The sequence below is a fragment of the Lepisma saccharinum genome, chromosome 1, assembly GCF_977018435.1.
Source record: "Lepisma saccharinum chromosome 1, izLepSacc3.1, whole genome shotgun sequence".
Lineage (NCBI taxonomy): Eukaryota > Metazoa > Arthropoda > Insecta > Zygentoma > Lepismatidae > Lepisma > Lepisma saccharinum.
The window spans coordinates 4,462,475-4,479,817 of NC_139229.1; the positions used below are offsets into that span (position 1 = coordinate 4,462,475).

General features: G+C 37.9%; 1 protein-coding gene across 1 annotated transcript; it reads right to left on the bottom strand.

Moving 5' to 3' along the window:
- Positions 1-577: 577 nt before the first annotated feature.
- On the bottom strand, positions 578-16,450 carry LOC145994930 (carboxypeptidase B-like). Its single transcript, XM_083131693.1, has 10 exons — positions 16,384-16,450; positions 14,728-14,937; positions 12,564-12,651; positions 12,093-12,240; positions 10,078-10,235; positions 8,382-8,472; positions 6,611-6,756; positions 6,389-6,445; positions 1,557-1,641; positions 578-833 (listed from the first exon to the last, which is right to left on the bottom strand). The coding sequence occupies exons 1-10, from the start codon at positions 16,443-16,445 to the stop codon at positions 634-636; spliced, it is 1,245 nt and encodes a 414-aa protein (XP_082987819.1). The 5' UTR covers positions 16,446-16,450; the 3' UTR covers positions 578-633.
- Between the last annotated feature and the right edge of the window lie 893 nt (positions 16,451-17,343).

Consider the following 17,343-nt stretch of genomic DNA (forward strand, 5'->3'; position numbering starts at 1 on the left):
TATTTGACTGCCTATTTCAGAGGTTTTTAGTGACTTAAATACGCGCCCTACTAGAGACTCAGTCGGGAAAGTGATCGTATTGAGCTTCCAGATGCTAGGTGAGCATTGCTCAAATATTTAACGCGCCCCAAATGAAGCATTCTGTATGCAGCACATTTGCTATGGTCAAGGCTATACTCTTTCCAAAAAAGGAGGACATTTAACGATTTCTAAAAAATCCGCCCGGACGCCGGACAGACACCTAAAAAGGAGGACATGTCCGGATAAAAGAGGACGTCTGGTCACCCTAGTTAATACGGACAAAACAAATGTTTCTTTTTCGTTTAGCTGTTAAAAACAAAGTTCTTTCAACTGCAGCATCTTGCATCTATTAAATTTTTTGAGGAAGTTACAGGGGGTGCAATTTGGGTCTTGTACAGCCTGTTCCTACGCCACTGAACTTTTCACAGCAATTGCACAGTTTCTTTCATAAACTCCTGTCATAATACGCGGAGAACCTTAGCCCATAATTAGCTTGACTCATGGTTGAAATTAGAAAAACACAAGTATTTAGTATATGATGTTATTTATTTTCTGAAGTTTTGTACTAAATCGTAGACTTCATACTTGCTCCATGAAAGATGTTTATGAAAATCAATTGGAAACTTTCTTTCCATTCTGTATCAAGAAGTTTCCAAAAACTCTGATTCCTTCGTAGACGTCAGAAACCACGGACTGAATGAGTGACTCGGGCAGGTAGAAGCTGTATCCAAGCCCAGTGACTTCAAGAGTATAAGCGTACTTGATGCCAGCGCCACCTTTCGCCCAGTCGAAAGTACCGCCAGAAGCGACATCTAACAGAAAGAGAAAACATTTCATTAGTGGCAACAATACCTTTGAAATGAAGTGTGTAGAGATGAACCTCGATATTACATTTTTTCAGAAGATCGACATGAAAAACAGCATGCATGAAAGTGTAAAATTTCAATGAGAGCCTAGTAAGCGAATATACTTGTATTTCAATTATGCCTGGCATATCAGTAAACGTAAGAAGTATGGCTGTTTTTTTGTGCCTCAAAGATGAAAAATTATGAAAAATTATATCGACCGGGTTCATTGCAGTATATCATGAAAAGTACTAATCTGGGAGCAAAAGGAAAGAGCATTTATTTGTGAAGAAAATGGTTACAACGATTTTCATAAATGTCCGAAAAAGCTAAAATCGCCGTAACGCCAGATCCAAACTAGAGTTTGAAAACACTTTTCAATGTCAGTTTTGAACACTTAAGGGATGTAAGTGGTTAAATTATTAATATTTTTAAAAATGCTGAAGCGACAAGTGTTGGTTGAAATTGCATGGAATAATTCAGGAAAATCTAAAGCTAATATCAGCACTGTGACCTTCAAGTCAGGTTTCGGAGATTAAGAACGAGTCCACGTTATTTCTTTTACAGTGTGCCGTAGTTCGACCAGTTTTGACAGCAAGGAGAGATTACTTGCATGTGTGATAGAGAAGGCAACAAGTACATTCATATCATGAAAATTATGAAAGTTGCATGAACTTTAGCTATACTTACACAGCAGGTCAGGAGCAGTTCCTACAGCATAATCAGTTCCACCAGCCTGGTAAATTGCACTTGCTACGTCTTCGGCAAGAGGTATCTACATGAAACAAAGATAGTATAGTTATAAACCACAGGTTTCAAACAACAACAACATACAGGGGATGGACAAAAATATGGAAACATCTGCGACGAAAAGCCGGAATGATGTAGCTAATAAGGTGCAGGACGGCCTTTAGCTTCCAAAATGGCTTGCAGTCTCCGAGGAATGGACAAATAAAGTCCTGGATGGTGGATAATGGGATCTTGCACCATTCTTCATGCAAAACATGGTCACAATCCTTCCCAGTGTCCTTCTGTCTCTGTCACTCAGTGTACATTTTCATCCACGCAAGTGTTTATCTGATGATGTCTTTCCGGACACACTATATGACATCCCCACGTATTTTGCCTCTATATAGGAAAAAAAAAATATGTGCGAAGATGGTATCACGCAGTGGATAGTTAGACTGGGCCCTCACTTTCCTAGAGCCATACAACTACGTACCTAGTAGTGAGAGCATTAGACCATATCCAGTAATTATAAATTACGAGCAAAGGTATCTTTTCAATTTCGTGTTTATTACAATCAAAGCATTAACAATAAATAGTAATTACTATTAACAAGAACACCACTAAAATTCATGTAAACAACCAGTAAATGTAAACAACATGTAAACACACCTAAATTGAGTGTTCACCCTAGTCCCGGGTTCGATCCCCGGCCGGTTCAAATCCGGGAACTTTTCTAACGTTGGAAGCGGCCCCGGCGCCCACCCAGCGTCGAATAACATGGGTACCTGGGGGAAACCATGGGGGGTAAAGACGGTCAGGGGCGTGATGTTGATCACATCACCCCCATTCACGAGCGGATCAAGAAAGTGTGGGGCGTTACCCCCACACCCCCTATACGCCTTCATGGCGTGGTGCTAAGCATAGGGGAGCACCTTACCTTTTTTTACCCTCCTGTATATGTTGAAATAGGTCGATATTAATTCTTTACATTAAGACACGTAATATTATTGACCATACAAAAACTATGGAAGATTAATTATGAAAAAAAAATAATAAACCCCCCAAGTTTAAGTAGGTTAATTTTAGCCCTAATGGCCGATAACTAGACTAACGCGGATTATGTTATTGATTAATTCATAGTTTAATTGAAATTCTTAACTGCAATAGAACTTTCCCCCAGTGTGTGCGTGTGTAGCTTCGCTACCCGAGACCAAGTGGTCGAGCGATTCTCCTGGCTCGGACCGGACACGAGGCCTCGATATTACGTAGTGTGACGTCAGAGCATGTGATGTAGCGTTGCCAAGTCTATCGTACAGCTATGAAATGGGGTGGTGATAACTATTATGTCATCATGATCTTGGATAGAGTCCCTCTCGATACGCCAAATAATATGGCTACTTTGGCGCCTGCAAGGCGGGCACCAACAATTTGCCCTCTTTGAAACACTGTCAGCTCGGACATGATTCAGCATCAACTGCACTTCACACCATCTACAGTGCAACTGTCGACTCCTACCAGTCCGACAGGGCTACAGCCAAGACTACTAGAAGGAAAGGCTGGGGTCAGACACGCCTCTTTTCGCGACTGCCGCGGGTGTGACGTCATTGGGCGGACAAAACCCAGCTGAGTCTTTACCCCATACGGAAAGAAACGTGGAAAGGCTGATCTGTTTTGTTCTTTTCGCTCCTTTTTTCTTGTATTTCTCGATTGTTGGGTTCAGGGTGCGAAATCCTGGAGGGGACGAGGGGGATTTCCCCACACCAACAATCTTGGCCACAAAAAAAAACAACCAAAAATTTCCCGGGGGAAAGAGTTTTGTTATAACAATGAAAAGATAAGCAATTACTTTAAATTTCAAATATACTTTACTAAGAATAATATTGAAAACACACACAAATTAGTGTAGTTGTGAGTGTTGAATGCTTTCTGTCTCAAGAGATCATTAACAAATCTACATCAATACGCACAGTAAAAGTAAAACAAGAATGCAAAACAATAATAACTATGAAATCTAATTGATTTATATTAACATAGTGCACAAACTAAACAAAAACTTACACATACTAAAACCACTTCAACTGCCATAATTTATTAACATCTTTAACCGGTTAGTAAAGGAATTAGTTAGCTGCTTTACACTATCTGATATGTATGAAAGTAACAAATTAATTTCTAATTAATAATCACAATAATTATTTTAATTGAGTAATTTATTTTTACTTTTAATAACATTACAAATATGTACATCGTATAATTCACACATATGTTTGTGGGGAGGGGGGTTGTAGGTTACGAACTTTCTCCCCCTCACCAGTTTTCAATGATTTCGCACCCTGGTGGGTTGTGAGGTGTTGCAGTTCACAATGCCTTCAGTGAGGTGTTGCGACGTGTCGTGATCTCCGATGAAAAAATAAAAACAGCGGGCGACAATATATAACTGAACACATCGCATCTAACGAGACTTGTTAGTGGATTGCAATACCAGTAGTCTCATTACCCAACATCAGGCTACCATACACTTCAAAATACACAACTTGCTATTTATATACGAGTGATGCTTAAATGACAACGTAGTTCAACTTCCGTCCTCCATTGTTCTATTATTTATTCAGTCATATTTTCATCACAATCCCCCCCCCAAAGTTAAGTGGACTCAACAAGCTTTCACATACCCGCCTGTGGGCACCCCTGTTCGACATCCCACTGATTATTTATATATACGTATATAAAGTGAGCCTCGACTTTTTTCAGTTCTATGTCTCAAGTTTTTGTTCAGTCAAGAGTTGTTTAAAGTGTTTGTGACATTCCTCCCTGTGTAGTTCAAAGATTCGTAAGACTCAGAATTGTAATCTGAATAAGGAAAATTAATTAAGAAATAAATACCAATAGTCGAAGCAAAGTTACCAAATTTGAAGAAGTTAAGTGAAAACAGCTCCTCTCTCACTCCTAAAAGAGAGCAACAGACGAGATTGTTTTCTTTTACATATTCAACTTATCCATAATTTTGGCTTTCTGCCTTTCTTTATTTAACAAAATTATTTTACGCATTCAACATATACATTTTTCTTTCTGCCCTAACAAAATGCATTACTAGGTGTATTAACCGCAATTTTACATGAAACTAATGTTTCACAGAGGAATGTGACGACTTATAAACTACCGATAAAATGTGTGCGTAAATGGCTGTGTAATCCAACTGTAAGGACATACGTTATATCGGATCCTAAGTAAGTCTGTGTATTCACTCCCAATTAGCTTCTGGGCATAATTACGGCTCTTTTTTGTTCATAATTACTGCTTTGATTCGGCTGCGAAACCGGAGCGTAGAGCGATCTGTCCGCGCGTGACGTCACGCCTGACGTCAAGGACCACGTGATCAGGTATGGCCCCAGCCTTGTACTCTACTAGTCTTGGGCTACAGCGCCTAGAATAACGTAGTGTGGAAAACGGCATGGTTCTGCGCTCTCTGGCTGGTTCCACTCGAAAATGATCCGCTAGAGGCGCTGGTGTTGACCCCGGTGCTTTGTGTTCGACTGCTTATAATGGAAGTAAATGGGGTTTTTGCTGCAACGTCTGATTCTTTTCCTTGTAACATTTCTTTGTATCAGAAAATTGTTATGATATTTGGTACAGTAGTCGCGAAAATATTAAAGAATATTATGAACCGTCGATCATGTCCTGTCCTTGAGTTTTTTAACAATACGGAAGAAAACATAGGTATGGACTGTAACACGTAACATGACAATTGCTGCGAGAATTAGTATTGTGTATGCATTATCCTGAAAGGTTCATTAATATTGCCATTGTCACAAATATTATTTTTATGGGAATTCACACAGACAATACTCGTTTATTTTTCAAAGATTGTTATAATAATAAATAAATGAATAAATACAACGGTGGACTTATGTTAATTTGCGGTTTATTTTCATCAAGTACAAGGTAGACATTTTACAGCCAAGTCACGAGTAAAAATGCACAGTCCTTAACACCAATGTTCTACTTACCAATCGATGTAAAGCAATTTGTTGATTGAGATGACAAGGTACATCCTAATCGGCTATTTGAACTCCATGGAATATGAAATTAAATTCTTTCGAATATCTGCATTTCGGGAAAATGACTTCATAATATGTACGCCACGAAACATTTTTTTCCCTTAATGACATTATTTAAATTTTATTAGTATACAAAAATAAACTTGTGTACACAATCCAACGTTTGACGTCCAGCCTCACATGCGATATGTTGATGCTCGCATTGCGTTGCACATAAAACGTATTTATGTTACTTTTCTGTGTAAATTAATGCCATTTCGTGACTGCAAATCTCTCCACAAATATAACTGTTTCCATCAATTCACTTACCGCCTTTCTAGAGAATCAAATCGACACAATATATTCCAAAAACTAACTAAGCCGCATTACTTTCATAACAAAATTAGCATCTGGGTCGATCGCACTGCCATCTACTTGTCATCGTCTCGGGGAACCAGTTTCTTGGGTCGTTTTCCACACTACGTTATTCAAGGCGCTGTAACAGGGCCCTATCTCACAGCAAAAACAAAAGAATGTCGCACCTCGTCCGATTTCAAGTGGAAAAATTGGTGTCGTGGTGTTTCCATATTTTTGTCTATCCCCTGTATTTGGTACGACGAACTATATCTCCCTTTTTTCAGAATTGTTGTCCACATCGAACAAACCGGTTCAACATACAGTATCATGTCAAAAATATATAGTATAATTCATTTCTTTCTTTCAATACTGATTAGATAGAAACTCAGATGCACTTACCAGGTCTTGAACATCGGATGGCAGAGTGGAGGTGTAAGCCCAAGGATAAAACAGCATCTGCAAAGAATAGGAACAATTTCATCATGTGATTTTATAGCCTCGAAATCATAATTCAGTTTGTTTGTATATCAATACGTTCGAAATTATATTATAGGTACTGAATTGGCAGATAAAAATGCTACAAAAGCTAGAATAATGATTAGATTATGAAATAAACCTTACCTGCGCTGAACTGTGGAATGAGAGGTAAAGCTGTATATTGTCACTGTTGGCCAAGATGTAGTCTCTCACATTACGAGATTCCACTTCTGAAAATGCTTCCGGTCCGGCATATGTCTCAGAACAGGGCTGACTGCTGGCTCCTCCCTCTGTAACAAACAATATGTTGTGGAATGCTGTAGCAGTAATTTCATTACAGATGGCAGAAAAGTATAGAGAAGAGATTTCACTGCGTTTCATTAAATTGTAGCATATTATATGGTAGTGAATTATGGAACTCTGAAGCTAAAAGCCATGCTGAAAAAATGAATCTGTTCAGAAATTACTTACCTGATTATTGTGTAAGAAAACCCAAAATAGTTTGGAACATTTAAATATGAGGAGTATATAAAGTCACTCAAATTGCCGTTGAAAGAAAATGACCGAATATGGATTGAGCGCCCCCCACATTCACAATCTTGGTCACATATGCGTCACATATTTAATTAAAAGTCAGTAAACGTTATTTTAATAATATTTTGTAAGATAATATAATTTAGCTCGCACCCTATGCTCTGCACCCTGATGAAATTATGTAGGTGTCAACACTGTCACCAATTAACCTATTGACGTCATGTTTACCTTCGGAGTTGACCAAGAAATCGTATTTAAATTCCGTACTACGGCAGTTTTGGAGTGCAAAAATAAATTGCCTACATAGAAGTTGAAAATATAAAGTTTTCTAAGTTTTCCATAAAAACCAAACTTCGGATCAAAGGGTTGAAATGTGAGAATATATAAGCATTATTGGCTTAGAACTGTGTAATAATCCAATATTTTTCTGAAAATTATCTCTGATTTGGGATGTGTAGAAAACGAGTTTCAAATGAATATTAGCGTTGAACACAGATTCCACGAAAAATCGAGTTTTGATCCTATTGTCGAAATAACAGGTTATATTCGTTTTGAGAGGCTAAGTATGCATAAAAACTCGAAAATGACATAAATTTAAATTGGTTACTTAACTGGGGAAAATGCGAAATTTTAATGCCATAATGGCAGCTGAGGAGAGCGGCATATGATTAAGAAATGTTTTTTTTTCTTACTCCATACAAACACATCGAGTGGCGTCACACTGAAGGAATTTCAAACATCACACATCTGGACTTCGTTTTAGAATGAATACAAGTGACATCTATGAGCTACACACTGAACTACGTGCATTACTATCAAGTAGTGTAGCATTGCGAGCTGAGCTCGTCATACGACTTATGTGTCATAACAGGTTCATGCAAGTCCAGCTCGTCATATGACGCGAATGGGTTAAGATGATTTTTGTTTCGTAATACTGGTCTAAGACCTCCTCCACGCGATACTAGGTGACGGAGGAACAGTGTGGGAGGGAGACCAGCAGTCGGTAGGTAAGCCAAGGCCCTTCAAAGGGCTGTAGCGCTGTGGGTTATGTTATTTAGATTGTGAGCTGGGGGAATCATTTCCTATTTTACTGTCATCTAGATACTGCCTGTAAGATGCGAGTGGAACAGCACTGTTATGTACAGGGTGGTCCAAAAGTATAGAAACTTAAAATACGTATGATGAAACAGGAATAAAACATACCGATACTTGATACATGGAAGGATCAAGCTGGAGGGCATGTGACCAACATGGCAAACATCTTGGATTCACCTTCAGTCTTTCAAATTGAAAGGTGGGCATGTGGCATATGAAATTGAGCTAGAATTTCACGATAAACACGTTAGTATGCTCCATATTAATGTCACTTTAAAATCCTTACCCATCCAATGAAAGTCAAAGTTCCTGTTGGCGTCCACTCCATCACAGAGGAGGCTGGCTGTAGTTGAGCGGGTCTTTCTCCATGATCGATCCTGCAGAAGACACAGAAAAGTATCTAAGATCACCATTACATCTTTGGCTTCCATATCATAGAATTTCAAGGTTCGAAGTAAAGCAACTTCACTCTTGTGTGAAAGTTTATATTCCTTAAAAAATTCATTTTATTTTTCTTGTAGTATGGGAACATCAGCACATAGGCTTTTTTTGCCCGTGACGTGAGGCAGAAAGCTAACGTGTCCTGTGCCAAACGTTAAAGCTAACTATTCGTGTGCTGGACCACTGATTTCTTCAGAATTAAAACACAGCCTAAATTTTGCAAAAAACTCTTTTGCTTACTACAAAAGTTATTTTTTAATTCAATAATACATAAATAGCATGGCAGGAATGCAAAATTACATTTTTATAATTATTGTATGCACTCAAAACAACACTTTGACTGGTGTTCACCACACATGGCTTTGGTGCAACGGCAGCAGAAGATTCTGGTCAGCCTCCTCTTGCTTGAGGGGCAGAATGCACAAATCTTTCTTCCTGGTTGTTGTTGAACATCTGCATTAGTATTTTGCATTTCCACATTCAGGATGATAGCAAAATTTTATGACATTGTTGTGTAAGATTTGGTGTACGTAGACACTAACATTTCGTCTGCCAGACGACATAAAATAAAAGACAGTTAAAAACACACTGAAGGAACGCTTGTAAAAGGACACCAGTCTCTCTGATCCATATAAAGGTAGACGGAATAGGGAGCGGATGATTTTAGTGGAAGGGGATTAAACAATAAAACGGTCCCATATGTCAAACGACGGGTTAGCTATCTAGGGTTAACAAGAACTAAATCTATTCACTGAGGACTAAAATCTCCTCTCCTTACCTATTGAAAGCTGAGACTGTAAAGGGACACTCAGCACACACAAGGACAAACACAGGACAACACGACTCCATAGAGGATTATCCTCGCCATGAGTCCAGGCGTCAGACCCTCGTTGGCCTGCAAGGAGCAGTTGCCGGGGTGTACTTGATTGATTGATTGATTTGGTGTTTTAGGTCCACTTTATGCACAGAAAGGCTAATTGGGACTGGACCTACAGTTTAAAGTGGGATCCGAACCACTATGTGTCTCCACCGGGTATCGAACCCGGGACCCCTTGATTACAAGGCGGCGACGCTACCACTATGCCATCGGGGAGGCTACTCCGGGGGGTGTACTTCGTGGAAGTGAGACTGACTTATGGATGCCTTGCCAGAAGGTCGACCCTTACACCTCGAAAGTTTGTATTTACACCTCTTATTGAATAATGTGATGTTTGTCATATCTTATGACTGCATCGAGCGTTCACGATGAAAGCTTTATACTTGAGAGAAATTAGGAAGTATGACCTGCCAATATTGGCTGAATTTAATTCCATCCATCCAATAAATAAAATATATCTTTCCAGCTGTAATCCATTTTGTTAGCATGCAATATTATTTGGATATTAAAAGTAATTCATGTAAAACGTTAGACATATTTAGTGATATGCAATGACAAAAATAGACGATGAATAAATCCTTATTAAGACTGCATGTTACTGAATAACCATCTAAGTTGTATTTAAAGTGTTGGAAAATGTAAGAGATATAAATAGTTTTCTTACTGTGGTGAAGGTGTAGTCATATCCATCTGGGTTGAAAACTGGTAGAATGTACCAATCTATATTGTCTACTAGATCGCTGTTGGCTGCTGTGTTCTCAACGAGTTGGTTGATGATGTACAAAGCGGATGCAGGAGCTATCCATTCCCTTGCATGGATACCTATCCAAAAATACAAAAGTGTTCATCCAGTCACTAAATACAGTAATAGACCTACCGTCAGTGCAGTAGCATAGCACCATTTTTTCTTTCTCTCCCTCACACACGAGTACAATGTATATAGCCCTTAGTGAAAATAGCTTCAATGTTAATGCAACAACCGCAGTTTCATTTATCAGGTATTTAATAGTCACTTAAGTTTCTAGAACTTAAATTTGGTTCAGTTTCTCCTTCACCTATCCAATTTCTGATTGTTTTAAAAGCATACGCACACCGCATTTAAAATTAATAAAATACGCTACACAAACAAAATTCATGACAATGTAGTAAAATATGCTTGAAAATTTGGATGATATCGTTTCCCTCATTAGTCTTTCATTTTTCTGCTTACGAGGTGAACCCCCCGCCCCCCCACTCTCCCGTGATACGAATCCTGCTAAGCACTTAGTTACACAATTGTTCCAGCTTATCTACTGTCAAAATATTGAATCAACAACAACAAAATCTTTAAAAAAAAAGAGAAAAATAGTCAGCAGAAGTGCTTTATCTTGGCATTTATAAGATGCCCAGTGTACTTTAGAATATACTAGCTGATTGCAGGCTATTTATTTATCCCAATCTTCTATTAGACAGGAAAGTAATGAATTCTAACTATAGTGTAAAATGAACTTGGAGTTGAACAGGCATTGGGAATGTCACTATTCATCTTAGCGACCCCGAAAACTATGGAATCCACACTAATATCGGTCGTTTTCGATTATTTTTACATGTCACCCCCTTCCCACACCCACCCCTAGGGGTGACAGGGGTGTCTTACCTCCACAGTATTTCTTTCCACATTGTAAGTGATATGTGTACCAAGTTTGGTCGAAATTGCTCCAGAACAGAAATATCGCACCTTCTGTGTAGGCAACCAACTTCTCCGTGCTGTGCAGCGGGAAGCATAACTTGCAGGATATGACATAAAAGTGACGCACAATAGAATGCTATTTTATGTCCCCTTCCCACCCCCACCCCAGCCCCTAGGGGTGCCAGGGGTGTCTTACCCCCACAGTATTTCTTTCCAGATTGCAAGTGATATGTGTACCAAGTTTGGTTGAAATTGCTTCAGGCGTTTGAGAGTTATGCCGGAACAAACATAAACACACACATACATCCATTTATACACACACGCACACACACACACACACATATAAATATATATACATGTATATATATATATATATATATATATATATGTATGTATATAAATTTACCAAAGTTAATAATATGTATTTACTTTGTATGACAAGTGCTGGAAAGACATATTTGAGGTAATACGCTATTTCTAGACTCCGTTAACCACATTATAGTGCCTCACTCCAGCATGTCACATATTCGAATGTCAGCCAAATATGAAACTGTTGTATGAAATATGGAGAAGTTGTCAAATGCCACATGATATGGAATTCTGTATTATCAATGCGATATTTAATGTATAAGTGGCAGAAATAAGATTCATTCAATACGTGTCATTGTAGAAAAACTGTACACAATACGATATATAGAGAGAATTATCCAGATACTTTAAACTCTTCCCCGACTATCATCACCCTGGGAAAAATATCTGAAAGGAATAAATGGGGAGGCTGTGCCTATACAAATTTCCACATTTTTCCTCATAAATATCATCCTAGTTTTGATTTCGGCAGTTTCTTAGTGCCTTGAAATTTAGTGAACAATTTTCATTTCTCATATAACTTCTGTTCTGTGCATGACTGCAACCGACAGCGTACCATGAAGTAACATTCTATCTTACATTCTTACAGTATATGCTCTACACAATAGATAATATTAAAGCATCGTTCTACTGTTATTTACCTGCATCAATGAAAAATCCTGGTTTCGTTCCGTTTCCACTGGAAATTTTGATGACCCTCATGTCCCGACCTTCAAAGGATTGGCCAATGGACACCACTGACACCAGATCTGGGTAAGTCTGCTGCAGTTCATCCAGGTAATCATTTATCTACAATACCACAATGCATGAAAGAACTTGAAAAGTCAAATATTAAACCACAATTTAATATTTTGTCAAGGAAAATCTTTTCATGACTATGACTTCAAGTTAAAACTTACTAAGAGCTTTATCATTACTCTGCACTTCTATTAATTAATAGATTTTTTGTCTTAACTGTGAAATAAGTCTATATTGGGTATAGCGACAATGTAGTAGCATTTTATAGTTTATATATCAGTAATGTGAACCATGAAGGTACATGTCTAATGCATGAATACATATATTATTTACAATAGTATATATTTGCTTCACAAGAATTGTAAAAATCTTACCTCACTGTGGTCGTAGTATTGGTTAAAACTAATTGCTTTGTTTGATCCTATCCTGCTGGCATATGTTCGTCGTTGCTCACTAAGCCATCTGCAAAGGAAAGAACAAGTGTACATTCAAATGTCTACTTACCGTCAGCAGATAATTGTGAATACAAACAATTGAAACATGATTCTTATTTGTTTCTTGTCACACCGCACTTACAATTATAAGTGAAAATAATCTTGTTCAATATTTGTGATTTTACTGTGAACTGAATTTGAATTGAATTTACCTAATTGTTGAAGGCTGTGTTTTGAAAGCAATATTGTATATCGTAATAAGAATTATATCACATTAAATAGTCAGTTTTATCTCAATACCTTTGAAAGATAGGAAAGTTTTTAATGATATAACAATTGTAAGATAGAACCGACTGTACGATTCTTCAGGATGAACCTAGACACTCTCCAATTGCAATAATGCACGAACTTTAAACGAGGCGTCATTATTATATTATTTGAACATATATTTTTTATACATACTGTGTTACTGTGTGCCAAATTTTGCATTGCCGTAGAAAACAATATTCGAGTAGAATGAAAATTATTTACCGTAGGCAGTTGGGGCTGTTTTCCCCAAAGAATCGTGTTCCTTGGGGAAGATAAGTTTTGGTATCCCTTCCCATAAAAACACAGAAGAGGAAGAAATTTTACATTTCACATAAAAAAATCTATTTTGAGAGCCCCTGTTGGCCCTGCAAAAACCGAAATGAATAAAAATAATCCAAAATGTAGAATTATTCAGGTCTTAATCATTTAATTGTTCATGGTTCATGTAGATAAATAATAATTGTATTACACAATACTATGTCATACTTTCATCTGTGTATAAATGAACAAAAAATACAGAACTTAAATATAGTAGTTTTGGATTCGGTATGTATGCATAATGTGTGCATATATGTATATATAGTTTTCAAATGAATGCTAAATATTTCCATTGACACAATATTAAGCAGTTAGATACTAACGAAATAATAATAATAATAATAAAAGAATAGTTTTGCGGGTTAAGTGGTAGAGCAGGCACAGGCTGAACTTCTACCACGAGGACTTCACCAACTTATTTGACAAGAAACTGTGTTGATCCTTTAGTTTTTAATGCACATCCCGATTCATGCGATAAATTATACAATGCAGTGGCCATTAAGAAGTGGTATATTTGAGTTTGGTAAAGTTACGTCAGTCAATATTGCGTTTTGTAGCATCACATAACAAGAGTGGCATGAGCGCGAAGAATTGGGTAGGAATTCTACCGCTGTCGTCTGCTTCAAAAGGCAGAAGGATCACATGAACCAATCACGTAGCGTAGCCCTCTGCTCCGTACGCTGGCATACGAGAGAGCATTTGCGGGCCTGCTGTAGAGATCCAAGCTTTCCCTCCAGAAAGGCAGCAAGGAATATAGTCCTTTACGCCGAACCAGCGCGGCGTCCGGCCAGGAAAGTCATTGAAAAAAAAAATGCTAGAACGAGTGTTGTTAGTGGAGCGTTGCAAGCGGATCACGAAAAATATCTATTTTAATACCATGAAGGTCAAACATATATGAAATTAGTGAAGTTTTACTTTATATTTACAGCATTTACGCATTTTTGAAATTTTAAATCGGGGAACGCCGGACGTATGGGTGTACTATATACTTTATCATTGCCTTTGAATATAATGTGATTACAATGTAAGCTTTCTTGTCAGTAGAGAATTGTTTCCCTGTTGGAGTCAAATACTTAAATAAAAATGATGTCTTAGTTACTGTCATGTGATGCTGGTACATACGTGGATCAGTGGTCTACTGGAGGGTAATTATTATTGAATATCAATATAAGTTGCAGCAGTTCGGGTGATGGAACATCTTATTGCCGTACTAGAAACCAGAGTTTTAGTCTTGCAATAATACATTGTCTCAGGCAAGAGCTTTTCCATCAATCTTCATGGATACATCTTTGTATTTCAAAGAGTCTCACCCTACGGAGAAGGAAGTTAAGGTCATTTTTGGTCTTTGATGTTAGAAATGCCATCTCAGTGTCTCCACTGACTGTTTTGGTGACTTCAAATGTATTAGACATCTGGCAGAAGCTACACCATCCTTATTTCTTATTACTCTCCATGGGACATGAATAGATGAACTTACTTTTCGACGTCCTCCATGTGGATTCTGTGTGGGATGCGGTGGCGCTTGAGGCTGCTGAGGAAACCTTTGATGTTCTCAGGAGAAACCATCACCTCAGCCTCCTTGCCCACCTGGGGGAGGGTCCAGAAGTCGAAGCCAACTTCCCCATGGTAAGGCCTCAGAAACTCCTTTATCCTCTTCTCAGTGATTGGGATCCGGACAACTTGGTAGCTGAAAGGAAAACAAAAGAATGTTAGGAGTGGAGATCTAAAAGTTATATTGCGAAGATAGTTCCTCATTATCCGAAGGCCTCCCCGATGGCGCAGTGGTAGCGTCGTTTCCTTGTAATCAAGGGGTCGCGGGTTCGATTCCAGGTGGAGGCACAGTGGCTCGGATCCTACTTTAAACTGTAGGTCCAGTCCCGATTAGCCTTACTGTGCATAAAGTGGACTTAAAACACTAACTCAATCAATGAATCTGATGATCGGAACTAGTGCTGGAATTGTCATTGTCTAAGTCTGTTAGGTTTTCTTATTTTCCTGTTAGGCGAGGGTCAGATATTCAAACTCTTATCATTTTTTTAATACTTTCGGATTTATTACTGTCGGCCCACACCTTTTTAATGTGTTATGTTTGTCCTATGCAAGTCCATTTAAAACTTGCATTTTAAAACTTTCTCAAGGTTGTTTTTACACCCCTTTTTTAAATTTAAGTTTAAAAATAAGGGGATCCTCCCATGAAGGGTGCAAAATGGCTTAAAGTGTCGATGCACCCAACAGTTTTAAATCAATCAATCAATCATTAATATGGAACTACATTTCGATTTTAGCACACTATTCAAGATACACAGGAAACAGTATCCGCGATTAGAGGGGCTTGGGGTGCAGTTACCCCTTACTTTTTGTCACTTTTGACTTCTTAATACTAAGCCTTATCTACCAACTGTCGTTGTCCCCCCCCATCCCTAGTTTTGCGACCTTGTCCCCCAGTTTTGACACCCGATCGCCGCCACTGCTAGGAATTTTTCATGTTTTTTTCCTGATATGAGTGTCTGTCACTTTTGACTTCTTAATACTAAGCCTTATCTACCAACTGTCGTTGTCCCCCCCCCCTTCCCTAGTTTTGAGACCTTGTCCCCCAGTTTTGACACAACATCGCCGCCACTGGTAGAAATTTTTAATGTCTTTTTCTGATATGAGTGTCATTGTCTACGCTGAAGAACTAAGGAAACATATTGTCAACACTGCAAAAAGTTTTAATTTAGTACGTATTTGTATTATCCACATTATATTATTTTATATGCTATATAATGTTCACCAATATTGATGAGCATATAAAGTCAACTACTAATATCTATAATGTTATGCCTCATTATAAATGTAGATTTGATTAGAAATATGATAATAAACAGCGTTCTGAACTTTCGCAAACTTCTGTTACCGAAACAGTTCATTGTTGCAATAAATAATAACAATGATGCCTCCCCGATTGCGCAGTGGTAGCATCGTCGCCTTGTAATGAAGGGGTCCCAGGTTCGATACTCGGTGGAGGCACATAGTGGTTCGGATCCCACCTTAAACTGTAGGTCCAGTCCCGATTAGCCTAACTGTGCATAAAGTGGACTTTAATCACCAATTCAATACATCAATCAATCAAAAATAATTACAATGTCCTCACCCAGACTTGTTGGCTCCCAATACACCAATCAGTGTTGCCAGAAACACTATCAACAGCTTCATCTTGCCCAGAGTGAAACAAAAGTGGGAGATCGGTCAGTTTTTAAAGCAAAACCGTTATCACTAGTACATTGTACTCCTCGTTCTATTTAGATAAAGGAAGATTCTTAATGTCATAGGCTAGCAATTCATACTCTTCAGGCATGATAAGTCATTGAAGTTAAGTATCTCTTCTTTCTGATTATATACATCGTTCCATATAGATAGTAACGATTTTGTTTCAAGGAAAATTTTTAACAGACTCTTTATTATCAGATAGTGATAAAATCTTTCAAGTGCCACACTGCTGTACTCCCGCCAAAACACTTACAGTACACCAGAACAAAAGATGTTGTGTGGGAAAATAGGGTAATTCCACTAGATTAAACACAACATCGCCTTCATTGTGTTCTTTATCTGAGAATGTACTAAATAAACTGAGGTTGTACTTGTGAATCATAAAATGTTTCATATGGCTAGAATGGCCATCAAATTGTAACAGAATGATCTATTTTTTAATGTGGCATGTAAATTTATTTAGGTATTAAAATATAAATATATATTTTTATGTATAATAAATATAATTCGTCGCAAATGAGTCACGTACTTGAGAGAGTATAATTGGAAACAAGCGAGCGTTCGGTGGCTGAAAGAATTGAAACCAAGAAGACAACAGCAAAAAATGAATGGTATCGTTTATCTGCAGACGTCTGCGAAATTAAACCTTAGATTCAGTTATTTTTTCTGTCGTTATCTTCGACTAGATTCCAAGAACTGGAGAGTGTATTGTGGAATATTTATAACTCGAGGTCTGAAGTTCAGCTAAGAAAAATACCTGTAAAATGACCTTAATATTACTGAAAAACGTTACATTATATTTGCCAGGGATATTAATGTGGAGCTTGTTATTGTCTTGTTTACA

Excerpts from the sequence above, each read along its gene's own strand:
- LOC145994930 (XM_083131693.1), bottom strand. The coding sequence starts at position 16,445 with ATGAAGCTGTTGATAGTGTTTCTGGCAACACTGATTGGTGTATTGGGA. Across the intron at positions 1,642-6,388 it reads CATCCGATGTTCAAGACCTG|ATACCTCTTGCCGAAGACGT; the intron begins GTAAGTGCATCT and ends TGTTTCATGTAG. Across the intron at positions 834-1,556 it reads AACTGCTCCTGACCTGCTGT|ATGTCGCTTCTGGCGGTACT; the intron begins GTAAGTATAGCT and ends TCTTTCTGTTAG.